The sequence below is a fragment of the Erythrolamprus reginae genome, chromosome 7 (assembly GCF_031021105.1).
Source record: "Erythrolamprus reginae isolate rEryReg1 chromosome 7, rEryReg1.hap1, whole genome shotgun sequence".
Taxonomy (NCBI): domain Eukaryota; kingdom Metazoa; phylum Chordata; class Lepidosauria; order Squamata; family Dipsadidae; genus Erythrolamprus; species Erythrolamprus reginae.
Window position 1 is genome coordinate 51,408,657 of NC_091956.1, and position 26,757 is coordinate 51,435,413.

At 43.5% G+C, this 26,757-nt stretch overlaps 1 protein-coding gene across 1 annotated transcript in view; it reads left to right on the top strand.

Moving 5' to 3' along the window:
- Positions 1-26,757, top strand: part of TENM3 (teneurin transmembrane protein 3) — a 1,937,374-nt gene that overhangs the window by 1,515,575 nt on the left and 395,042 nt on the right. Inside the window, exon 9 of the mRNA XM_070757504.1 lies at positions 6,917-7,195. Coding sequence (XP_070613605.1) covers positions 6,917-7,195 — 279 coding nt within the window. The remainder of the gene's footprint in view (positions 1-6,916; positions 7,196-26,757) is intronic.

The window sequence follows — 26,757 nt, forward strand, 5'->3', positions numbered from 1 at the left end:
GCGTCTGTGGATATAGCCTCCCAAGATTCAATGAAGGACTGCAATCGACCACCGGTGGCGATCCCTTCTAGGGAGTCACTTCTGTCTACGATATCCCCCTCTACTGGACCCTCTGAAGGACCTTCGGGGCTGTTGGAATGGCCTGGTCCTGTCTCTGTATCCAGTCCTGTCGGATCTGTAGGATGATTGGTTGTAGGACCCCTGCCCGTAGGTCCTGGCGACCGGGGGGCACAGTCGGCGGAGGGTCTGCACGAAAGGGCTGCCTTCTAAAATAAGGAGTCCCTCTTCTATCCTGTCTACTGGCTGACTGTGGCAATATCTTCTTCTTGTCGTTATCTTCTATTAGTACCTTATCCAAGGATTCACCAAAGAGATTTGAACTTTGGTATGGTGCTGTGGCCAGGCGCCACTTTGATTTAGTATCTGCTTGCCAGGACCTTAACCACAGTAAACAATGGAATGAAATGTTTGTTGCGAGAGCTCGAGAAGAAAACCTGGCTGCCGTTAGGGTTGCGTCCGCTGAAAGTTCAGCAGTTGCAAAAAGTTTGTTAATATCCTGTCGTAGACGCCCCGAGTTTTCGGAGAGGGGCGGCATATAAATCCAATAAATAAATAAATAAAATCAATCTTCCGGGCCTCGTCTGGGTAAGATGTCCTGTAGCCACAGGATGGACGCTCTATTACAAAAGGAAGCAGCCATAGCTGCCCTTAGGGACCACGCTGACAGGTGGTGAATCTTCCTGGTTAGGTTCTCCGCCTTCCTGTCATCGGTCCTTAAACCGTCTGCCATATCTGGTGGTACCAAGGTGTTGGATATCAGCGCCGTCAGGGGTGTGTCCACTGATGGATATTGAAGCAGGTCCTCTATGTCTGGGTCGAAGGTGTAAAACTTCTTATCTAGCGCAGAAGGTCCCAGTGCTGCGGCCGGGTGTTGCCAAGGCCTTTAATGTTGTCAGCGAAGATGGGAGATGAGGGAATGTGCTCCGAGTCTGGCTGAGGTATGGTAAAGAGTCGGGCAGCAAGTAGTATGCCTACAGATTGGCCTGCTGGTTTTTCTGTAGCTTCTAATGTCACCGCTTGTTTTGCCTTATTTAGTAGGATGCGGTAAAGGGATGGTTTAAAGAGAGCAGCTAAGATAGGTTGATCAGGCAGGTTCCCTTCATCATTGGAAAGATCATCTAGGTCTGTGGCAGCTTCTCTTCGCATCTGTTCCTCCTGGAAGGAGTCATGCTGAGAGGGGGGTGGAGCTGGTGCTGCCCAGAGGTCTTGTCGACTGGTTTGTGGAGGAACCTGGAGTGGGCGCTGCTGTGCCACAAGTGAATAAGCTGAGGCAATCATGTCCTGTAGTGATGGGGACATGGTTTGCCAAGAGTCCATAGGGCCACGAAAATCTGCTGCAGTTGGAGTGAACGTTGCTGCTGCAGGTGAAGGCTGGGCAAATTGTTGCCAGGACTGGGTTGGTGGCCTGGTCCATTCCGGTCTTTGGGCCCCTTCCGAGAGTAAAGGAACACCTAGAGGACGATCTGGGGACAGATCTCCTGGCCTATTAAAGTTAGGCCCTTCGTAAGGTAAAGTTGGCAAGGTAGCTGGGGCTGAGGGACTCAGTTGTTGTGCAGGGAGGACGCTAGCCAATGGGTTGGTCCCAGACCTATTTCGTGCTGTCTCCAGTTGGGCCTCAAGGGCCTAAAAAATTTTCTCTGCTTCTTTCAAAGCTGTAGAGGATTGAGAGGTCTTACTTTTAGTCTTGGAGACATGGTCCTTTCCCTTCTCCTTGACAGCAGCAGGCTCACTTGATTTGGGTTGAGACTGCGACATAGTGAGGATGATGGACTCACAATGAAAACGCTGTAGAGGAAACTACACACCGCATGTTCGAGCCGAGAAGGGTGATAAAATGGCGGTGTGTATGTGCCTGTGAGCCTCCTTGAGGCTCTAATCTGCTTGTCACCTCCTGGGCTCCCAATTATTGGCTCTGCATAGTTAAGGAGGTTGGCCCTCAGCCCAGTTGCCATGGAAACGCCTAACAAAAGGCCGCGATGTCGTGGGCAACTTTGGAATCCAAAATGGCAGGCGCTACTTGTTAGCAGCCCCATGGATCCGTTGCACCTGGAAACGCCCCCAAAATGGCGGGCGCAACTTCGGGTGGGAAAGGCAAAAGTACCGAGCCTTGAATGTCGGTAATCCTAGCCCGGTTCGGCTTTCCTGTCACTTGCTCCGGCGGCCGTCAATGAATGAAGGTAAACAGAGCCGACAAACAGCTGATCCGGACTTGCTGCATTCGTCGGGTAAGTTCATTGTCGCTGGGCGGAGGGGGTTGGTTGATCGCGAACGTCAGGGACCCCAATCCAGTGATCCCTGTCACCAAGGCTATGCTTCTGGAGAGCAGAAGCCTCTCAGGGAGTGAAGAGGTGGAGAGTAATATCCCGGAGGGCAGTGACTCTCAAAATCCTCTGTCCATCTGGTATCAGTCAATTGACCTGTGAAGAAAGGAAAGAGAAAATGCAATTAATTAAAATTTATTACAGAGAACAAACTCACAGTCCCTACACTATGACTGAGTTTTTAAGACTGACCTAATAGGGCAGCTAAGGGGCGGGACATAATAAATATGTTAATTTTTAACTCAATCCCTGCCAATGAGGCTGAAGAATAACCCACATTGGACTCTCCGTAGCAGTGCAGTGGAGAATGCAGCCGCGCGAGTTATCATGGGTGCACCTCAGTACACCCATTTAACACCTATACTCCACAAGCTGCACTGGCTCGGTATTAGTCTCCAGGCACAATTCAAGGCATTGGTTGTTATCTATAACTAGATAGCTACTTGTCTGAAATGGTATAGAGCAGTGGTTCTCAACCTAGGGGTTGGGACCCCTTTGGGGGTCGAACAACCGTTTCACTGGGGTTGCCTAAGGCCATGGGAAAAAACAAATTTCCCATGGTGTTAGGAATTAAAGCTTCTATTCTGGCCCCTTGGAACATATTTTTATAATCCGACCAATCAGGCGTTTACAGTGGGGATGTCCTTCTGACTCTCCTACCAATCAAAAATTCTGCTGGGAGAACTGGCACTACTAGACTTATGGTTGGGGGTCACCACAACATGAAGAACTGTATTAAGGGGTCGCGGCATTAGAAAAGTTGAGAACCACTGGTATAGAGTTTCCTGCTTTATCAGAGAGTTGGATTAGAAGACTTCCAGCTGTATTCTGAGTGAGTGAGTGAGTGAGTGATTGGTAATAAACATGTTAGCTAATGCTTAAACATCGGTCTTGAATATTCAAAATATATTTTCCTATGAAACTTCTTCCTGCCATTGCTAATAATCAAATTAATAAGATTAGTTCATCTTTGGCAGTTTCATTTTCTAAAGGTAGGTTGCTAGATATAACTGATATGGGAACATACCGTTATGCTAAAAAAAATAAACTAAGCATTTTTAGCACAAACAGACTTGCAGTCTGAATAAATATATGCTATTGTTTGAAAGTCAAAAATTAAATTGAAAGCCATGACTAACAGCTTACATTGGTGAATATTATATTTGTGAATTTGCAAGAAGAATTATAAACATATACACTTTAAATTTATTTGCTAATTTCATACATTATACTAGGCCATAAACTATTTATTTATTTATTTATTTATTTATTTGATTTGATTTGATTTGATTTGATTTGATTTGATTTGTATGCCGCCCCTCTCTGCAGACTCGGGGCGGCTAACAACAATAATAAAAACAGCATGTAACAATCCAATACTAAAACAACTAAAAAACCCTTATTATAAAACCAAACATACATACAAACATACCATGCATAAAATTGTAAAGGGAAAGAATATCTCAGTTACCCCATGCCTGGGTTTTAAGAAGCTTACGAAAGGCAAGGAGGGTGGGGTAAATTCTAATCTCTGGGGGGAGTTGGTTCCAGAGGCCCGGGGCCGTCACAGAGAAGGCTCTTCCCCTGGGTCCAGCCAAACGATATTGTTTAGTTGACGGACCTGGAGAAGGCCCACTTTTGTCTTAGCATATTAGCACAGTGATTGTTGTTTGTAAAGAGTGTTTTATAGTTTGGTGAAATATGTCAGCATAGCTCTTAATGTACAATTTCAAGTTATGATTATCCCTAGACATGTAGTAAAATATCTGTTTTGAACTTAAGTTATGCTAATCTTATATGTCAGGTGTCATTTGATTGCAGTAGAAATTTTGAATGAATGAATGAGTACAGTAGAACCCCGACTTACGAGACTAATTGGTTCCGGAAGGAGGCTCGTAAGTCAGAACGCTCGTATGACGAAACATTGTTTCCCATAGGAAACAATGTAAAGTCAATTAATCCGTGCAACAACAAAAAAACCCGCGGAAGTTAGCGTTCAGAGACAGCTGCGAAGCGGCGCATGTGTTTTAAAACGTCAGAGCCGGCCTGGGGGGGTCGGGGGCTTCCCCCCGAGCCCCCCAGGCCGGCTCTGATGTTTTAAAACACGCGCGCCACTTCGCAGCTGTCTTCTGAAGCCGGAACGCTAACTTCCGCGTTCGGTTTCAGAAGACAGCTGCAAAGCGGCGCGGGTGTTTTAAAACGTCAGAGCCGGCCTGGGGGGGTTGGGGGCTTCCCCCCGAGCCCCCCAGGTCGGCTCTGATGTTTTAAAACACGCGCGCCACTTCGCAGCTGTCTTCTGAAGCCGGAACGCTAACTTCCGCGTTCGGTTTCAGAAGACAGCTGCAAAGCGGCGCGCGTGTTTTAAAACGTCAGAGCCGGCCTGGGGGGGTCGGGGGCTTCCCCCCGAGCCCCCCAGGCCGGCTCTGATGTTTTAAAACACGCGCGCCACTTCGCAGCTGTCTTCTGAAGCCGGAACGCTAACTTCCGCGTTCGGTTTCAGAAGACAGCTGCAAAGCGGCGCGGGTGTTTTAAAACGTCAGAGCTGGCCTGTGGGGGTCGGGGGCTTCCCCCCGAGCCCCCTAGGCCGGCTCTGACGTTTTAAAACACGCGCGCCACTTCGCACCTGTCTTCTGAAGCCGGAACGCTAACTTCCGCGTTCGGTTTCAGAAGACAGCTGCGAGCCCCCGACCCCCCCAGGCTGGCTCTGACGTTTTAAAACACGCGCGCCACTTTGCAGCTGTCTTCTGAAACCGAACGCGGAAGTTAGCGTTCCGGCTTCAGGAGACAGCTGCGAAGTGGCGCGCGTGTTTTAAAAGGTTGCAGCCGGCCTGGGGGGCTTGCCAGCACCCCCCCAGCACCCCAGGCCGGCTGCAACCTTTTAAAACACGCGGGATACGAGCGCAAAGGAGCTGTCTCCTGAAGCCGAGACAGCTCCTTGGCGCTCGTATCCCGAATGTGAGCTCGGGAGGCGAACAAAAATGTCGCTCCCCTTCCAGCTCTTATCTCGAGTAGCTCGTAAGTAGAGCTGCTCGTATGTCGAGGTTCCACTGTATTCCATTCATTCTGTTCTCAAACAATATTGTCACTTTTGTCAATTTAGAACTAACAAATAAAACTCTATAAAGCTAAACATTGCTGATGATATAGACGTAGTGAATGTGCAGAGAATTCTAGATTTTAATCTTTAAACAGCCAACAGTAAACTATATAGTGTGATTCTTGTTTAAATGTTTGATTGTTTACCGATTCATCCTAATAGCCTTGACACAGTTTACTTTCCATTATGGACTATTTAGTGTTGAGACACTTATCTTTTCCCCTCCATGCATTTTTATTCTGTTATGTATGTGCAACATAGTGATAAGTACTCTTTGATTTGTAGATAATTGCAGCAACTGTTTACATTATTTATGAGTGTCTTAGAATCCATTTACAATCCTGACTCAGATAAAACTGATTGCAACAACTGATAAGACCACAACAATAAAGTAATTAACTGGCTCAGTTAAAAGCTGCCTGGTCTGTGGCATTAACTCTGTTTGCATTTCATGACCCATGCATTCAGTTTTCTATCCTTTTTTAATCTGCTCACTTCAATAATATTATTAGCTATACATATATTTACATTTGTCACAGAAAGGCATATAAGAGCAACATTAGATTGATTACTTGTGGGAAATATTTTTTTGAAAAAGCAAAAGTATTATTTTTACTGTTTTATTCTCTATTTTTCTTTTAAAATTATGCAAAATAACTCAAACATTTTTAAAAAACCCTATGAAATACAATAGTAGTGAGGTGGTTAAAGGAATTTTTGTTGTCCCTGGATTTGCATTATTGTATTGTATTGTATTGTATTGTATTGTATTGTATTGTATTGTATTTATTAGATTTGTATTATGCTTTTTTTTGCAATCTTTTAGCAATCAGCTTGAGAAACAGGACGGCTGCATATTCTCAGTCTTTCTAGATTTGCAATGAGATATATATGAATACTTTGTAGGGATTGAAGAATGGAACCAGTAATGATGTGAAATGAAGAGAATTAAAAATCACATAATGGCAGAATTATAATGGACATATTAACTATAGGCATGTGGATTTTAGCAACAAAATTTTAAATATTACTGTACTGAAAAATTCATATAGTTAATGTGATCTTAATTTATTTTATTTTATTTTATTTTTATTTTATTTATTTATTTTGTCCAATACAAAATGAAGGTTGAAGAGAATAAACATGTAGTAAAATATACTGTATAAAGGAAAGGATAGAAGGAGAGATATGAGAATAAGATGAAGAAGAGAGAGAGAGATATATGAATGTAAGAAAAGATATAGGAGAGACAATTGGACAGGGGACGGAAGGCACACTAGTGTATTTTTGCACGCCCCTTACTGACCTCTTAGGAAGATGGAGAGGTCAATTGTGGATAGTCTAAGGAAAAAATGTTGGGGGTTTGGGGTTGACACCATTTACTCTGTTTCTAAGAAAATAAAAATATTCTTATGTTTTGTTTTTCTTCCCTTATTAGGACAGAATTTTACTCTAAGACAGTTAGGAGTTTGTGAACCAGCGACTCGAAGAGGACTGGCATTTTGTGCTGAAATGGGGCTTCCCCACAGAGGTTACTCTATCAGTGCAGGATCAGATGCTGACACTGAAAATGAAGGAGTGATGTCTCCAGAGCATGCCATGAGACTATGGGGCAGGGGGGTCAAATCAGGCCGCAGCTCCTGCCTCTCAAGTCGTTCCAACTCAGCTCTTACTTTAACTGATACAGAGCATGAAAACAAGTCCGACAGTGAAAATGGTAAGTTTGTCTTTATGTCTAAAGTTAAAAATCTATTCTAAAACGTATGTATGAAATACATTTTAAATTTTTTTAATTATAATTAAAACAAACATTTAAACAAAACACGTAGAAATAGAATTCCTTTGTAAATTTTACTCCATTAATTGTTAAAATAACAAAGATTATTCTGGATTAGGTAAAACATAGTCTGCAGGTGACATAAGAACACTGAAATATTATCTCTAATTGCTTTTTCATCCTAGTGGCTTCATAATTTTGTGGTATATACTTTGGTTGAAGAAAGCCCTATATAAACAATAATAGATATACAGTAGTACCTTATGATACGAACCCCTCATGATACGAACACTTCGAGATACGAACCCAAGGTTCAGAAAAAATTTGCCTCTTTTTACGAACTTTTTTCACCTTACGAACCCACCGGAGATCGCAAAATGGCACTCCGCCCCCGCCCCCACCCCTTTGCCGTCCCTGTCTCCCTGAACAAAGCACTGGGGAGGGAGGCAAGGGTCCTTCTGCTTCTCCCCAGCGCTAAAAAGAAAAATTGCCAGCGCTGCCGCTTTAAGTAATCGTGAGCCTCCCGTTCTCTCTCTCCCACCCGCCCCTTCGCCGTTTCTGTCTCCCTGAGCAAAGCACTGGGGAGGGAGGCAAGGGTCCTTCTGCTTCTCCCCAATGCTAAAAAGAAAAGTTGCCAGCGCTGCTCCTTTAAGGAATCGTGAGCCTCCTGTTGTCTCTCCCCCCCCCGCCCCTTCGCCGTTTCTGTCTCCCTAAGCAAAGCACTGGGGAGGAAGGCAAGGGTCCTTCTGCTTCTCCCCAATGCTAAAAAGAAAAGTTGCCAGCGCTGCCCCTTTAAGGAATCGTGAGCCTCCTGTTGTCTCTCCCCCCCCCCGCCCCTTCGCCGTTTCTGTCTCCCTAAGCAAAGCACTGGGGAGGAAGGCAAGGGTCCTTCTGCTTCTCCCCAATGCTAAAAAGAAAAGTTGCCAGCGCTGCCCCTTTAAGGAATCGTGAGCCTCCTGTTGTCTCTCCCCCCCCCTTCGCCGTTTCTGTCTCCCTGAGCAAAGCACTGGGGAGGGAGGCAAGGGTCCTTCTGCTTCTCCCCAATGCTAAAAAGAAAAGTTGCCAGCGCTGCCCCTTTAAGGAATCGTGAGCCTCCTGTTGTCTCTCCCCCCCCCCTTCGCCGTTTCTGTCTCCCTAAGCAAAGCACTGGGGAGGAAGGCAAGGGTCCTTCTGCTTCTCCCCAATGCTAAAAAGAAAAGTTGCCAGCGCTGCTCCTTTAAGGAATCGTGAGCCTCCTGTTGTCTCTCCCCCCCCTTCGCCGTTTCTGTCTCCCTAAGCAAAGCACTGGGGAGGGAGGCAAGGGTCCTTCTGCTTCTCCCCAATGCTAAAAAGAAAAGTTGCCAGCGCTGCTCCTTTAAGGAATCGTGAGCCTCCTGTTGTCTCTCCCCCCCCTTCGCCGTTTCTGTCTCCCTGAGCAAAGCACTGGGGAGGGAGGCAAGGGTCCTTCTGCTTCTCCCCAGTGCTAAAAAGAAAAGTTGCCAGCGCTGCCCCTTTAAGGAATCCTGAGCCTTGCCTTGCCTTAGAACGGAATAGAAACAGTTTGATCTTCGGCAGCTGGGCTGCCTCTCCTTTGCAATGATAGCGGAAGCTGCCTAGGTGAAAGTCCCGTCCTCCCCCCCAAGGGCGAAGAGGACTCAGAACGGTTTCTCCTAGATGGGGCTGCTCAGGATTAGAGGGAGGAGAAGCAGCAGCCGGATTAGGACTCCGGATCGTTACTTCAATTGGGCGCCACTTCCTTGTCCGGGGAGAAAAGGGCGAGCATGTGACTGTCCCCACGGGCTCCAGAGGACGCTAAGGAAGGGGGCATCTAGTCAAGGGAGCCTTGTCTGAAGCGCCGGGATTCTCCTTTGCCGTCAGCGAAAACTTCTCCCTCTCCCCACGCATAATGCTTGCACGAATTATTGGCTTTCCCATTGATTCCTATGGGATACATTGTTTCATCTTACGAACTTTTCACCTTACGAACTTCGTCCTGGAACCAATTATGTTCGTATCATGAGGTATTACTGTATCTGTCAAATGCCTGACAGCAAAAAATAGTTTCATAAATTCTTTGATATTTTCATTCTTATGAATTGCGAGTTTTAGGGAGCTATATTTTATTCAGGATTTTTGTTAGTGTCTAAATTACATTTTTCACATGATGATAAACCTTAAAATTGAGTCTGCAGAGTGATCCTGGAAAGTTGGCTTAAAATATGGACCAAACTCTGAATGGAATATAATTAATAATTTTCTGACCAAGATAAAATTGTTGGGATTTAATATGTAACTTATGCATGATTTTGTGTGTTGGGAGAGAAATGAATGGGGATATGAATGTTTTGAAAGAGATAAAAACCATTGTGGCTTTCTGTAATACAGTGATCCCTCGAGTATCGCGAGGGTTACGTTCCAAGACCCCTCGCGATACTCGATTTTTCGCAATATAGTGGTGCGGAAGTAAAAACACCGTCTGCGCATGCGTGCCCTCGCGCATGTGCAGATGGTGTTTTTCACTTCCGCACTTGGGAAGACCCCCGACCAACAGCTGAGGACCCGCCTGCCCGCCGCCGCGCCGCTCGTGCCGGGAACCAAACAGCCTGAGTTGCTCCCGGATTCTCCTCCGACCTGCCCTCAACTTACCTTCCAGCTGATGCTTCGATCCTTGGAAGAGGCCAGAGCGCCTTTCTGCACCATACTCTCCGCTTCGGTTCCTTTCCGGAAGATGGAAGTTTCTCTCCTTCCATCCTTTCTAGCAATACAATACTCGATGGTTTTAACCATCCTTTCTAGCAATACAATACTGTACTCGATGGTTTTAACCATCAAGTATTGTATTGCTAGAAAGGATGGAAGGAGAGAAACTTCCATCTTCCGGAAAGGAACCGAAGCGGAGAGTGTGGTGCAGAAAGGCGCTCTGGCCTCTTCCAAGGATCGAAGCATCAGCTGGAAGGTAAGTTGAGGGCAGGTCGGAGGAGAATCCGGGAGCAACTCAGGCTGTTTGGTTCCCGGCACGAGCGGCGCGGCGGCCGCGTTCCTCATGCCGCCGTTGCTGGCGCGGGCGCCACTTGCGAGGCCGCTGCGTTGCTCCCGTTTGTGCGGCCGCCGCGCCGCCGTTGCTAGCGCGGCCGCCGCTTGTGAGGCCGCCGTGTTGCTCCTGTTTGTGCGGCCGCCGCGCCGCCGTTGCTGGCGTGGCCGCCGCTTGTGAGGCCGCTGCGTTGCTCCCGTTTGTGCGGCCGCCGCGCCGCCGTTGCTAGCGCGGCCGCCGCTTGTGAGGCCGCCGTGTTGCTCCTGTTTGTGCGGCCGCCGCGCCGCCGTTGCTGGCGTGGCCGCCGCTTGTGAGGCCGCTGCGTTGCTCCCGTTTGTGCGGCCGCCGCGCCGCCGTTGCTAGCGCGGCCGCTGCTTGTGAGGCCGCCGTGTTGCTCCTGTTTGTGCGGCCGCCGCGCCGCCGTTGCTGGCGCGGGCGCCACTTGCGAGGCCGCTGCGTTGCTCCCGTTTGTGCGGCCGCCGCGCCGCCGTTGCTAGCGCGGCCGCCGCTTGTGAGGCCGCCGTGTTGCTCCTGTTTGTGCGGCCGCCGCGCTGCTGTTGCTGGCGTGGCCGCCGCTTGTGAGGCCGCCGCGTTGCTCCCGTTTGTGCGGCCGCCGCGCTGCTCCCATTTGTGCGGCCGCCGCGCCGCCATTGCTGGCGTGGCCGCCGCGTTGCTCCCGTTTGTGCGGCCGCCGCGTTGCTCCCATTTGTGCGGCCGCCGCGCCGCCATTGCTGGCGTGGCCGCCGCTTGTGAGGCCGCCGCGTTGCTCCCGTTTGTGCGGCCGCCGCGTTGCTCCCATTTGTGCGGCCGCCGCGCCGCCATTGCTGGCGTGGCCGCCGCTTGTGAGGCCGCCGCGTTGCTCCCGTTTGTGCGGCCGCCGCGCCGCCGTTGCTGGCGCGGCCGCCGCTTGTGAGGCCACCGCGTTGCTCCCCTTTGTCCGGATGCCGCGCCGCCGTTGCTGGCGCGGCCGCCGCTTGTGAGGCCGCCGCGTTGTTCCCCTTTGTCCGGACGCCGTTGCTGGTGCGGCCGCCGCTTGTGAGGCCGCCGCGTTGCTCCCGTTTGTCCGGCCGCCGCGCCACCGTTGCTGGCGCGGCCGCCGCTTGTGAGGCCGCCGCATTGCTCCCGTTTGTCCGGCCGCCGCTTGTCCGCGCGCCCGCCCTTCGCCTGCCCACGCCGTTGCTCGCGGAAGCAGCGCTGGGGTTTCCCCGCCGCCCACGCAAAGGGGAAACCCCGGCAAGAGGGGGAAGACCCAGGGAAGCCGCCCAGCAGCTGATCTGCCCGGCGGGGAAGCAAACTCCACCATCTACGCATGCGTGGCCATAGGGAAAAAAAAGGGCGCACATGCGCAGATGGTGTTGTTTACTTCCGGGTTGAAAAATCGCGATATAGCGTTTCGCAATAATCGAGATCGCGAAACTCGAGGGATCACTGTAATATAAATATATCAATTTTCATATGACAGAAAAAGTAAGTATCAGTAAATCCTTTATCTGAGATGATAACAAATTTAAACATATGCCTCGCCTAAAGTAGCCAACATTAATGTTCAAGCATTTTCCTTTACTTCTTAATAACAGGGAAAGTACCATAGTCTAATTTTATAAGAATTAGATCTGAACTTTTATTCACAGTTCAGCTAATTTAGGAATAATTCCTACTAAAATGGATAAATGAACTGTTGATTTTCTGGAAATGTCTTTAATTCTTTTAGCTCATTAATAGTTGAGCAATCTAGTTCTGGATATTATATTCCTTAGTCAATTTACACCTTCTGTTGTGGATTGTAACATTTGCAATCTTCACCAGCATAGTTTGATTTGAATGTATGGAGGACTTAGAGATGATCCAAGTGATAGCCTTATTACATAGTAAATACATACTTTATTCTCAGAATATAAATGTCCCCCCAATGTCATATTACTGTAATATTCAAAATTATTGGGGCTCTTAAATACAGTATTTTATTCTGCTTTAGATTGAATATAGCATATATTTATAGGGATATACAGTAGATTGATTTAATTTTTGTTAATTGCATAAGTGATGCAGTTGTCTTATTCTCACTCTGTTTCTCAGTAGTATGCTATATCCTCCTTTAGCCATATTAAGAGGTTGTGTCCCAGAAGCATGCAAATGATTTATGCTTGTATGGATGAGTTGAAAACATCTCAAAGTGAAAGTGGCAATTAAGGCAAAATTATTTTTGAAAACATTATGTAAGTGATATATAAATACTATATATATTAGAACTAGGACATAAAGTTAATATCAGAACAGAAGGAGTTCAGACACATATTAAATTCATTCAACCTTTTTTTTAACGAACCTAATATGCACTCCAAATTCTTTGTTCCTCTTAATGTTCTCTTCTCCATGTTTATTCTTTATTGTTCCTTTTTAACCTATTTAACCTATTTAACTTTCTCAAATCATTCATTCATTTCTTTTTTTATTCCCATCTATTCACCACACCTTGCTTCTCCCTTTGTTCCAGATATTTTGGTTCCAGTTATTTTGTAGGAGAAGAAATAAAATAAAATATAGGACAACTACAGTAGGGGAATCTGTGACTGTAGAGAATAAGAAGAAGGGCATATCTGGAATATCTAAATGATATTCACAAGTGATTCAGTGAAAGAGTTCTGAAATATAACGAAAATGAGGAAGTGCAGCACTTCTAAGATTCTGTTATTGCAACTAATTTCTATAGAAGTCCTTTTATTTTTTGAATGGAGTTGATTGTATGGTCTAGCATATCTAGTGGAGCTTACAATTACATGTTGTGAATTTTGCATCTTTATTGATTTATTTGATAGATTTATATCATACTTTTGTAAAGACTTCTATATGACTTACATTGGTATCTTCATTTGATTCCCACAACTCTGGGGAGGAAGGATGAACTGAAGGATGAAGAGAATGACCAATCCAAAATCATCCCCTGGTCTGAATTTTATCATATTAACCACTATATCACAATTACTCTTGCTTGGTGTTCTTGTTTTAGTAACATCAGTCTTAATATACTTGGGTAACTCAGTATTGAAAATATATTTATTTAGATCTCGACAAGCATTATATACCTTTACAATTGTTTTCCCCAAGTGATATTAGAAAGTTTGTGACATAAATATAAATATTGTATTTGACATAATACAAAGTTCTAGAGTCTCTGTAATATCAGAACAATGTTCTAATTGTATTGTATAAATTGTGTCAGAACTAGTAATGGAAATTATTTGTTTCTAACACCATTTTAAAAATCTGAATATGTGTGTCAATCATCCTGTTTCAAAGATAGCAAATGCAATTTCCACTTTCAATAGGTAGTGCAAACTTAAAATTTTATTTATATGAACAATTTTTCTGAGTGAGATTTAGGATGAATGTTGTTTTTGAATCTGAAATCTAATAGTTTTATATAATACAACTTGGTGCACTTCTACTTTCTCTTGGTGTTTTTCTTTTTTAAGTTGCTTTTTAATTAATAACAGAAAAAGAGCTAAAGCCAAAGATACTAATGATGGGGATACATACATGTCAAAGAGAAATAAACATAAGTGCATTAACAACAACAAAAACAAGGACAACCAAGTCATGTGACATGTCTTTATAATAGTGATAATTCTATATATACTTATCCACATATTATTCAATTATGTATATTTCTAATACATTTGTACTTTTTAATCCACTGTATTTTGTATAAATGAGTCCAATATTTCATTATAGACAAATTCTGTGTCCGATACAGGAAATCAAGAATCCAGGCAGTTCGAATGAAAGTAGGTTTATTGTATGCTAATGCTGTCTACAAGAATCTGAACTATTAACAGTCAAAGCAATTGACAATAGATAAGAGTCAACTGCATTCAAGGTGGGTTGGGCTTAGATATCTTGCAAGTATGAAGAGACTCGAGACTGATAATGTGTTTTACACATGCACGCACGCACACACACACACAAACACAAACACAGAGGCTTAGCCTGGTTATCTGCTACAGTCTACATCTATAGGCAATACACATGTAAGTGCAATTAGGTTTTCAATCCACTGAATAAATGGAACCATACATTTATCTTTCCAATGCTGCACTATCAACATTTAATTCATTTATGTTGTCCAGTTCTCAAGTTCTAAGTACTAGTAATATAGTTCAAAAGAATATTATCTTCAGAAAAATTTAGCTTTTGCCACTCAGATTTATATATTCATTGTTTTCTCCCAAAACGTATAGGGCAGTGTAGCAATATATTTGTTAAAGAAACATTATATTGCCTCAAAACAGAAGAAGGTGAATTATGCCACGACCTAGGGGGAAAAAACACCAAATAGCCAGAGACTTCTATAGTAAACTTTACGATAACCAGGGAAACGTAAACAAGGAAATACAGGACCAAAAAATACAAGATATCTTAAATCAGGCCAATCTCCTCAAAATTCCAAATGAAACCAAAGAACTATTAAATAAGAAAATTTCAATCACAGAATTAAAAGTGACAATTAAAAAGCAAAAAATAAATAAAGCCCTAGGACCAGACGGCCTTCCAATTAAACTCTACAAAGATTTACCAGAAAAAGCAGAAGAGACCCTTTTAGAAGTTTATAATGAAGCCTTGGAGAAAGGCAAAATACAGTTGTCCTGGACAGATGCAAACTTGGCCCTGATAGCTAAAAAAGATACTGATCCAACGGAAATAGCAAATTATAGACCCATCTCCCTCTTAAACGTGGACTACAAAATCTTTAGCTCCATACTAGCAATAGGATCAAAGGCTACTTAAATTATTTTATACTCAGATCAAAATGGATTCCTTCCGGGTAGACAATTAAGAAACAATATAAGGATGATAATAGACATCCTCAAATACTACGAAATCCATAGTGATAAACAAGTGGCTCTAATCTTTTTAGATGCCCAGAAGGCCTTTGACCTTTCTTGGAACTTCATGTTCAAACAATTAGAATATATGGATTTTGGTCAAAACTTTATAAACACGATTAAAGCTATATACACTCACCAATTCACATATATTATTCTAAATGGAGATGCAACAACTAGAATTAACATCCGAAAAGGTACAAGACAGGGTTGTCTACTTTCACCTTTACTTTTTATCCTGACGCTAGAAGTTCTTACTAGAATCATCAGGAACAATGACGAGATAAAAGGGTTAAATTGTAAAAAAGAGTCTTATAAATTATAGGCGTTCGCTGATGATCTTGTATTTATTTTGGAAGATCCACTAGATTCTGGTCTAAAACTGTTTGAAATCCTAGACGAATATGGCAATGCAGCAGGACTAAACATTAATAAATTTAAAACTCAAATGTTAGTTAAAAATATGAAAGAGCCTCAAAAAACTAATCTATCCACAAAACTAGATATTCAAACAACTAAAAAAGTCAAATCTCTAGGCATTAACTTAACTGCAAATGCTTCAAGCTTAAAATAAGATATTTATTTGTTTGTTTGTTTGTTTGTTTGTTTGTTTATTTATTCTATTTTTACAACATGTTAGCAATAGCACTTTTTAACAAAGCCAGCATATTGCCCCCACAATCCAGGTCCTCATTTTACCCACCTCGGAAGGATGGAAGGCTGAGTCAATTATGACAAATTAAGCGACAAAATTTAAAAAGATACAGAGAAATGGGGGAAACTACAGTTTTCACTTTTGGGAAGAATTGCTGGGATTAAATTGAGTGTACTACCTAAAATTATATTCCTATTCCAAACAATTCCGATTCACTTAAATCAAGACTTTTTCACAAAATTAAATAAATCAACTAGTAATTTCATTTGGCAAAATAAACGCCCTAGAATTCGACTTAAATATATGCAGGATAGGAAGGAGGAGGGCGGTCTCGTCTTACTGATATGGAAAGATTACTATAACGCTGCATCCCTAGCGTGGATACGAGAATGGATACTCCTGACTATTACCAGACTGTTAAATCTAGAAGGACACGATCTCCACTCAGGTTGGCATTTTTACTTATGGGAAAATAGATAGAAAATTCATAAATATTTTACTAACCATTTTATTAGAAGACCTCTTTTAAATACTTGGCTAAAAATTAGGGAAAAAATTTACACAGGAATCCCAACATGGTATGTACTTCTAGAAGCCTATGTACACCCTAATTTGCATAAAAGGAGCAACATAATAAGATACAAGGATATAATAAATACTAATGGAGAAATTAAATCAAGAACAGAAGTGGAAACTATAGGCCAAAAGACAGAATGGTGGGAATAACTATTTCCTGTAAGCTGCACACGCGCATCTGCGCACCCCAAAATACCCCCGCGCATCCTTTTCCAAGGGCGTGCAAGGAGCCTGGCGTTGGAGTTGGGGGTGGGGAGCAATGAAAGTGCGGAGGCGGCGCGCGCGCTCCCCATCCCCCTGCCAACCTGTGGGTGGAAGGAAAGGGAGCCGCGGCCTCCCCGCCTTCCCACGGTGCCTCCGGCCCCCTCGCGCCCCTGGCCTCTCGCCGCTGCCCCCTGCCCGCCCGATCTGCCCCCTCTCCAGCTTTCTCTGCCTCCCGCCTTGGGGCGCGACTTCTCCCGCCTTGGTGGCGGCAGCGGCTCCTTGTCATCCGCGCTCCCAGCCAGGGGGCTGCGAGAGGATTTTCTCCGTGGGCTTTGGGAATGCCCGCCCCACCCCTCTTGCATCCCCTTCGCTGGGAGCGCTTTTGTCCCAAGCTTTCAGCAAGGGGGCTGCAGTAGAGGCAGGGCAGGCGTTCCCGAAGTGCTCGGAGAAAGCGCTCTCGCAGCCCCCTCGCTGAGAGAGAGAGAGCAACAGACAGAGCAAGATGGATAGAGAGAGGGAGAGAGAGAAAGTAAGTGAGAAACAGAGAGAGAGAGAAAGAGGGCGGGAGAGAGAGATAGCAAGAGAGAGAACTAGAGAGAGAAAGAAAGCAAGAGAGATAGAAAGAGTGAGAGAAAGAAAACAAGAGCGAAAGAGAGAGAGAGAGCAACAGAGTGAGATAGAAAGAGAGGGAGAGAGAAAGTGAGAAAAAGAGAGAGAGAGCAAGGGGGCAGAGAGAAAGAGAGAAATGACTCTTGATTTAAAGCATATGGTAAAAAGCACCCAAATAATAACAAAGGAAAACAAAAACCAGCCTTGTGTGTGTGTGTGTGTGCGAGCTCTTGAACCATTTCCAATAGCCCTCACCTGTTATTGGAAATGGTTCAAGAGTTCACATACACACACACACAAGGGGGGAGGAGACAGGGATGGAAAAAGAGGAAGGGAGGAGACAGGGATGGAAAAAGATAGTAATAATATTAATAGATTTTGGTTTTGTTTTATTATTAATTTCTTTTAATAAAAAAGAAGGGATTTGTTTATTTGTTTGTTTGTTTGTTTATTGTTTATTATTTATTTATTTATTTATACTTCTATGCCGCCCAGTCCCAAAGGGACTGCCGCTCAGACACTATACTTTTCTGCCCACACCGGAAAAAAAATAGAGGGAACATTAGTGGAAATATCTACAAATTCAATCAAAATTTACTAAAGATAAAAGCACGCTAGGCATCGAAAAAAATAACTTGCTAGATAAAGTACTTGTTGGACCACAGAAAAAACTAATTAAAAAATTCTATTGCTGCTGAACAACCAAAATGAATTTGACACAACCAAAATAAAAACTAATACAGTGATACCTCATCTTACAAACGCCTCACCATACAAACTTTTCGAGATACAAACCCGGGGTTTAAGATTTTTTTGTCTCTTCTTACAAACTATTTTCACCTTACAAACCCACCGCTGCCGCTGGGATGCCCCGCCTCCAGACTTCCGTTGCCAGTGAAGCGCCCGTTTTTGCGCTGCTGGGATTCCCCTGAGGTTCCCCTCCATGGGAAATCCTACCTCCGGACTTCCATGTTTTTGTGATGCTGCAGGGGAATCCCAGCAGCGTAAAAACGGGCGCTTCGCTGGCAATGGAAGTCCGGAGGTGGGGTTTCCCAGCGAGGGGAGCCTCAGTGAAATCGCAGCATTGCAAAAACACAGAGGTCTGGAGGTGGGGTTTCGAGGACTTTGGTGTTTTTGCAATGCTGCGATTTCACTGATGCTCCCTTCACTGGGAAACCCCACTTCCGGACTTCCGTTGCCAGCGAAGCGTTTGTTTTTGCGATGCTGGGATTATCCTGCTGGGATTCCCCTGCAGCATCGCAAAAACACAGAGGTCTGGAGGTGGGTTTTCCCATGGTGGGGAGCCTCAGGGAAATCTCAGTGCAAAAATGGGCGCCTCGGCTGGCAAAAGGGGTGAATTTTGGGCTTGCACGCATTAATCACTTTTCCATTGATTCCTATAGGAAACATTGTTTCGTCTTACAAACTTTTCACCTTAAGAACCTCGTCCCAGAACCAATTAAGTTTGTAAGACAAGGTATCACTGTATTAAAAAATGGAATTTTGATCTTAAATATGAAATCAAATCCGAAGAATGGCAACTTATGTGGAGCAGAAACTTTAAATTGTCCTTAGCTATCCCATATAAAGAGAATTTAATCAAAATGTTTTACAGATGGCACATTACCCCTATAAAACTAGCTAAGTTAAATAAAAAAATGTCTTCTACCTGCTGGAAATGTCAAAAAGAACAAGGCACTTTTTTCCACCTATGGTGGCAATGTGAAAAATCACAGGCTTACTGGAAAAAGTAGGAATCTGGCTTTACAAAATTTTAAATTTTAAATTGGACAAAACACCAGAATGTTTCCTTTTAGGTATTTTAAGACAGATTTTTTTTAAAAATCAGGTATACAGTGGTCCCTCGATCATCGCGAGGGTTCCGTTCCAGGACCCCAAGCGATGATCGATTTTTCGCGAAGTAGCGGTGCGGAAGTAAAAAAACCATCTGCGCATGCGCAGATGGTGTTTTTACTTCCACCGCCCTTCGCCCCGCCCAAGCCGTTGCTCGCGCCTGGGGTTTCCCCGCGTGCGTGCCGCCCGCCCGCCCACGCCGTTGCTGGGGCCGCTTCCCAGCTGGGAAGCGGAACTGGGACGTCCCCAAGCGCGCGCGCGTTGCTGGGGCCGCTTCCCAGCTGGGAAGCGGAGCTGGGGTTTCCCCAAGCGCGCACGCACCGCCCGCCCACGCTGTTGCTGGGGCCGCTTCCCAGCTGGGAAGCGGAGCTGGGATGTCCCCAAGCGCGCGCGCGTTGCTGGGGCTGCTTCCCAGCTGGGAAGTGGAGCTGGGGTTTCCCCAAGCGCGCGCGCACCGCCCGCCCGCCCACGCTGTTGCTGGGGCCGCTTCCCAGCTGGGAAGCAGAGCTGGGGTTTCCCCAAGCGCGCGCGCACCGCCCACGCCGTTGCTGGGGCTGCTTCCCAGCTGGGAAGCGGAGCTGGGGTGTCCCCGCGCGTGCCGCCCGCCCGCCCACGCCATTGCTCGCGCCGCAGCTGGGGTCTTACCGGGGCAAGAGGGGGAAGACCCAGGGAAGCCGCCCAGCAGCTTATCTGCCCGGCGGGAAACTCCACCATCTACGCATGCGTGGCCATAGAAAAAAGGCACGCATGCGCAGATGGTGGAGTTTACTTCCGGGTTGAAAACTCGCGATATAGCCCTTTCGCGATGCTCGAGGACGCGAAACTCGAGGGATCACTGTACTTAATTATCCATATTACTACAGCGGCCAGATTAGCATTCGCACAATGGTGGAAAAATGAAGACACACCTCAAGATGGTTTAATACTAGAAAAAGTTATACACTGCGCAGAAATGAGTAAACTAACTTTGGAAATTAGAAATAATGATGAATCTTTATTCTATAACTGCTGGGACCCTTTTTACCACTGGTTAGAAAAAAAGAACAATTTGTCCAACATTTGTAATAAATTCTTTATATACAAAGATAAATATCTGGTGTTTAAATTATTTCAATGGATGATTGAGATAAAGATATATGTATAAATTAAATTTATCTATTCAAAATCTCTCTCCTTTGCTATACTCAACACTTCCTATTACCGTGTTTCCCTGAAAGTAAGACAGTGTCTTACTTTCTTTTTACCCCCAAAAGCCCCACTACGTCTTACTTTCAGGGTATGTCTTAGATTGGAAAAAAATTGAAAGGGTCGCGTTCCCGAAGGCATCTCCCCAGAGTCCAGAAGGGCAGCCGCGGGACAGGAGCCTCGTGAGCCCTTTTCCAAGTTCAACCTCAGGGCTCCAAGCGGCGTGCACGCGTGGAGCTGCAGACGCGTGTCGGGGAAGCGTGTGTCTGGAGGGGAGGAGCCGCTCTGCGCATTTGGGCAGCCCCACCTGCCTGCCGGAAAGGAGGCGGGCGAAGGAGGGCGCAGCTCCGGCCGCTCGCCTTGGAGCCGGTCGGCCTCGCTGGCCGCTTGCAGCTGAGCCTCGGCAGGACTCGGTTGCTGGGACGAGCGCCTTCGCTGCAAGCCGCCGCCCGCTCGGCTTGCTTCGGACCAGCGCCGTCCTTCGCTTTGCCAAGCCGGGGAAGAGGCGGTGGCGCCGTGGCGAGGCGAAGGCGAGGGGCGCGCGGGGAGCTTGGAAGCGACGTCATCGGGCTCCCCGGCAATACCCCCGTGGCAATACCCCCCCCGGCAATACCCCCGTGTTTCCCCGAAAGTAAGACATATGTCTTACTTTCGGGGTACGGCTTATATTAGCCGACCCCCCTGAAACCCCCGATACGTCTTACAATCGGGGGTGTCTTACTATCGGGGAAACAGGGTATTTATTTATAATTCAGATTATTAGTTATATTGTAGCAAGCTACAGAGAATATTTACAGTTCATATTTTCAGTACAGATCTGCCGTACACTCGCCCGCCTTTTATTGTTTATTGTTAAGTGTACATTGTCCATGTCCTTTTTTTGGTTTTTGTTTTAAATTTTTTACGTTTTTTTCTTTTCTTCTTTCTGCATGTTTAAATTGTTACTTGTACTGTTGTATTTACTGTATTTATTCTTGTAAATAAAAATTTATAAAATTAAAAATAAAAAAACAAAGAAGCATTATATGATATCGCCAATAAAGTGCTGTTCCTGACACTGCTTTTTACATAAATGTATTGGAGTCCAATAAATACTAATTATTAGTTGTAACTTGAAATTCATTGGCACTCTTGCTATAGAAGGTAAGAAACTGCCATTCTTTAGATAAGATAGGAAGCTAAAATGCTGCTGGTGTAAATAATATTAGAATAGAATAGAATTCTTTATTGGCCAAGTGTGATTGGACTTTGTCTTGGTGCATATGCTCTCAGACAGTGTACATAAAAGAAAATATAGATTTTTATTATTAGATTATTAATAAACATATTTGTAAATAATGCCATAGAGATTCTATAATTCCAGTATATTTGGATTCTAATATTGGCAATCAAACCATATGTTTATTCCAAAGTTGCCCAATTTGGAAAATTAATACCAATTTTCATTTTACAATTATTTCATTTTGCTGTGGCTTAAGGAAAATTATCCAAAAATGTCCAGAAAGCCTTTTCCAGTAAACATGATTAAGAGAGGAGGTAGGCAACTCCAGCGTTATGAAAAGGTCCGACTTCAGTTTGGCAAAGCTATGTCTCACGACTTCCCTTGCTCTAGAACCTGGTGGGGATTGGCACTTTATGATCCCATCTTGGAAACGGTTTGTAAGGAGCCTGTGGACAATACCAAGTTCTCAGTTTCTTCAGAAAGGGTTTCAGGGAGCTGGTTCCTTCAATGGATCCACTTTCCACTGTGATCGTAAGCTCCACTAAAAGTAAAGCTGTCTTCATCCACCAATATCCTCCAAAATTATTTTTGATTTGGAAATAGGCAATAGAAGGGGGCATTGGTCTTACATGATATACCTCTGTTAAGAGGCTGCTTCTGTCAATTGGGATTGCGTGGCTGCAGACAGTGGAGATCAGATCCCCAATCTCCTTCATCAAAAGGTGCTTTTTAAAATGAGCGATCTCCCTGAGAGCGCTCAGGGAATAGGCAATTAGCAGTCTGTAGACAATTGCACTCTGATGTGCAGAAGCTTCTGCCTGGGGCAGCCCAAGCATCCACTCGGCTGCACTTTAAAACTGAAGGCAAATCAGTCTCTGATGTTACAAGAGATAACTCGTGAGACAGAAGAAAGAGATCTCTCTCACAATGAATATAGCAACCAATTTTCATCAGGTCTGGGAGGAAAGATGGCACAACAATCCTCGCTGAGCGACTGAGTGAAAAACTGAAGGGCATAGCAACAATGACATCACCTAACTGTTTTCACAGACTCAGTCCAATCAGAGAGCAGATGGATTTAACCCATGCCTGGCTGCTATTTCCACCATGAGGGAGAATGTGATTCTATTGTTGATTTTGGAAAGTTTTCAAATGGATTATTGGGAAACAAAACTATTAACAAGTTTTCCTGTTGTTTGTTTAAAATCCTATTAAAATACAGTATATGAAGATCTGACTTTAAGTGTAAGAAATCTCTTCCTGAGAAATGTTCTGTATTAAAGAAAAACATGATAGATTATAGTTAAACATTATAATAAAAAGAGAATTCCCACTAATAGAGAATGGAGGGGGAAAAAATAAAAATATTGGCAACAACATACTTACTATTTAGACTGTCTCATACCATAGAAATTGACTTAAAAGAAGAGATAGAAAAGGCTATTGCTGAAAATTATGTTGTCTTGGATATAGATTTAAAACTAACAGAAAAATAGTACTGAAAAATATGCTATACAAATGAATTTAACTAAATTTTCGATAGTTAAAAGGGACAAAAAATAATGAACTAGAAGAAAGGTTTCAATATCTGGCTCGTAACTCAGAAAACTAACTGAGACAATTTTCTTACTTTAGATTTATAATGTTATATCGATGAAGGAATCACTGGAAAAAAGTAAGAGAAAAGAAATTAAGTTTGAAAACATTACCTAAAAGTAATCATCAAGACTCTTAAAACTTACATTTAGGTTTATAAACTAGGCTTATTTAATCAAGGTTCAAATTTACTTTTTCAGCAGTAATTAATGAGTTTTCCTTGACTAGGTCTGAATGATGAGGCTTTAAAGATTTGATTTTGTTTTCTTTTTAAAGAAATTGATAAATTATGATATAATTGATAGAAGATGAAGAGAAATTTGTGATACATCATTTGAAGGGATTAAATATTAATATTTTTCAATGTGCTTCTTTTATAGTTCAATAGAATTTTTCTTGAAAAGGCGAATGATTAAGTTTTAAGGTCTATTTATAGATATAAGACTTGGAAAGAGATTGCAATTTTAGAGAAAATGACAATTGTGTAAAGAAAAGAATTATAAAATCCATACATAAGCACATGCACTTGCTTAATTAAAGGACTTTTACTGATAAGATTGAAAAGTGAGATTTTTTTTATTTCCCAAAAGATAAAAGCTATGGAATGAAGATGGTTTTGGTTGATATATTAGAGAAGGTATTAAGCTTTTGGAAAGGTTTAAACTTTGCTTTTGTGAAGGCAGAAGTTATTTCTTTACAATTTTTTGTTTTTATTTTATTATTGTTTATAAGTCTAGGCACTTCAGATGGGTCTAAAACATATTGCAAGCGTAAGCTCTCTACAACAATGCGTACTACTAATGGTCCAAGCAAATTGGCAGTAAAATAGAGTCAATGGAATTCAATATGGGTTGGCTTTTTTGTGGCCGCAGAAGGACATGTTTGATCTCTGCCTTGAGCTAATCCTTCTATATAAGTGTAGGAGTATATTATATATATTTCCCCATCTCCTTTTTTCCTCTTTATGCTTTCTATTCTTGTTTATATTTTTCTTAATTTTTATTATATTTTTGTCTTTGTGATTTTAAACTTAAATTAAAAATATTGCAAAAAATAAAATTAACATCAGTGGTTGGCTTCCAATAGTTAATATCTGACAATAGGAAAGCATGATGATATAGCTTCAGATTGGGAAAACTGAAACTTTTGTCATTAATTGCATTTTCTGTAAAGATATACTCTGAATGGAGGAACCATAGAAATTTTGTAAGCAAATAATTTATTTTTAAAAAATATTTTCTATCTGTATTTTGTTAGTTTTTACTTAGTATACTAAACAAGAAGTCGAAAAATGTTATATTATTTGAATTTTCATTATATACATATATAATATTGATTTGAGGGATGGTTTTCAGGTACTTGCGAAAGAAACATGCTTTAATGTTTCTCTTTTTACCAGTTGGATTCTGAACAGATTTTAGCAGTGTAGTTTCTCTATTAAATTAAATTTTAATTTTAATTTATTAAATTTGTATGCCGCCCCTCTCCGGAGACTCGGAACGTCCAAATCCAAAATGATCCAAAATGATCATTACATCCAAAATGATCATTACATATTATATGAAGAATTTAAATCTTTATTCACAAAACAGATACCAAACTGAAATATTTTAATTCATTGTATACTCAGCAGCACTCTTGTAAACATTTTAATTTAAGTGTTGGTCTAAGGAATGCTCAATTCCAATTTGTATTGTTCATATTATTCCTTTCCAGAGGTTTACATACAGGACATTTAACTCTTTCCAACTGAAAATATGGTATTGTCCCTGTAATCATATTTTTAATAAAGATAATAGTTTTGCTAGTATAAAGATAAAAGTCCAGTCATTTCTGACACTAAGGGGCGGTGTTCATGTCTGTTCCTTAGCTGAATGTGCCAGCATTGTCCAAAATATTTTCCATGGTCATATGGCCAGCATGACTTAATGCCAAGGCACACATAATGCTGTTCCCTTCCCACAGAAATGTTACCTGTTTATCTATTTGTATCTGCATGCTTTTGAACTGCTACGTGGGCAGCAGCTGAGACAAGGAAAAGGAAGCTCACCCAGTGATATGTTTAGTTCAGTTTAGTTTATTTAGATTTGTATGCCGCCCCTCTCCGAAGACTTGGGGTGGCTAACAACAATAAAGAAAACAATGTAACAAATCTAATATTAAAAAGTAATCTAAAAAACCCCAATTTAAGAGACCAATCATACAAACAAACATATCATGTATAAATTCTATAGGCCTAGGGGCAAGAGAGAGAAAAAAAAATTTTTTTCAATTCCCCCATGCCTGACGACAGAGGTGGGTTTTTAGGAGCTTGTGAAAGGCAAGGAGGGTGGGGGCAACTCTGATATCTGGGGGGAGTTGGTTCCAGAGGGTCGGGGCCGCCACAGAGAAGGCTCTTCTCCTGGGTCCCGCCAAATGACATTGTTTAGTCGACGGGATCCGGAGAAGGCCAACTCTGTGGGACCTAACCGGTCGCTGGGATTCGTGCGGCAGAAGGCGGTCCCGGAGATATTCTGGTCCGATGCCATGAAGGGCTTTATAGGTCATAACCAACACTTTGAATTGTGACCGGAAATTGATCGGCAACAATGCAGACTGCGGAGTGTTGGTGTAACATGGGCATGCCTTGGGAAACCCATGATTGCTCTCGCAGCTGCATTCTGCACGATCTGAAGTTTCCGAACACTTTTCAAAGGTAGCCCCATGTAGAGAGCATTACAGTAGTAATGGCACTTGTATCTTGAACTTAGGCTGTCAACTTTCCACCTGAGAAGTTCAGTGTCTTTAACCACTGAGTTACCGCACCTCCACTTCCCTTTTTGCCAACATTATTTTGGAGCACAAGATTTTTTTGAAGAGTGATACATTTTAGTATTTTAAAAAAATCTAATGGGACAAATCTCTAATACTGTGCTGATAAACATTGGTGACAATAGTTACCCTGCTGTGTTCTTTGATAAATTCTACTTTGTATTGAAGTTAAACTATCATCAGAAAATTACAAAATTGACAATTTTTTATACAGTGGAACCCCGACATAAGAGCTGCTCTACTTAAGAGCAACTCGAGATAAGAGCTGGGAGGGGAGAGATATTTTTGTTCTACTTACAAGCCCAAATTCGAGATACAAGCGCCAAGGAGCTGTTTCCTGAAGCCAAACGCTAACTTCCGCGTTCGGCTTCAGGAGACAGCTGCGAAGCGGCGCACGTGTTTTAAAAGGTTGCAGCCGGCCTGGGGGCTCGGGGGGGTGCTTGCAGCTTTCTTTCTTGCACTTTTTCTTTCTCTCTTTTACCTTCCCTTCCTCTATTTCTTCTTTTCTTTCTCCTTCCCACCTTCTTCCCTCCCTCCCTCCCTTCACTCATTCCTCTCTTACTCTCCCCTTTCATAAGTTTCCTTGCTTCCTTCCTCTGTTCCTGTCCCTTCCCCCTTTCTTTCTTTCTTGCTTTCTTTCTTGCTCTTTTTCTTTCTCTCTTTTACCTTCCCTTCCTCTATTTCTTCTTTTCTTTCTCCTTCCCACCTTCTTCCCTCCCTCCCTTCACTCATTCCTCTCTTACTCTCCCCTTTCGTAAGTTTCCTTGCTTCCTTCCTCTGTTCCTGTCCCTTCCCTCTTTCCTTCCTTCCTTCCCACCCTCCGTCCATTCATTCACCCATTCCTCTCTTGATCGCTTAAAGCCGGTCCCTGGTGCAAAAAGGGTTGGGGACCTCTGT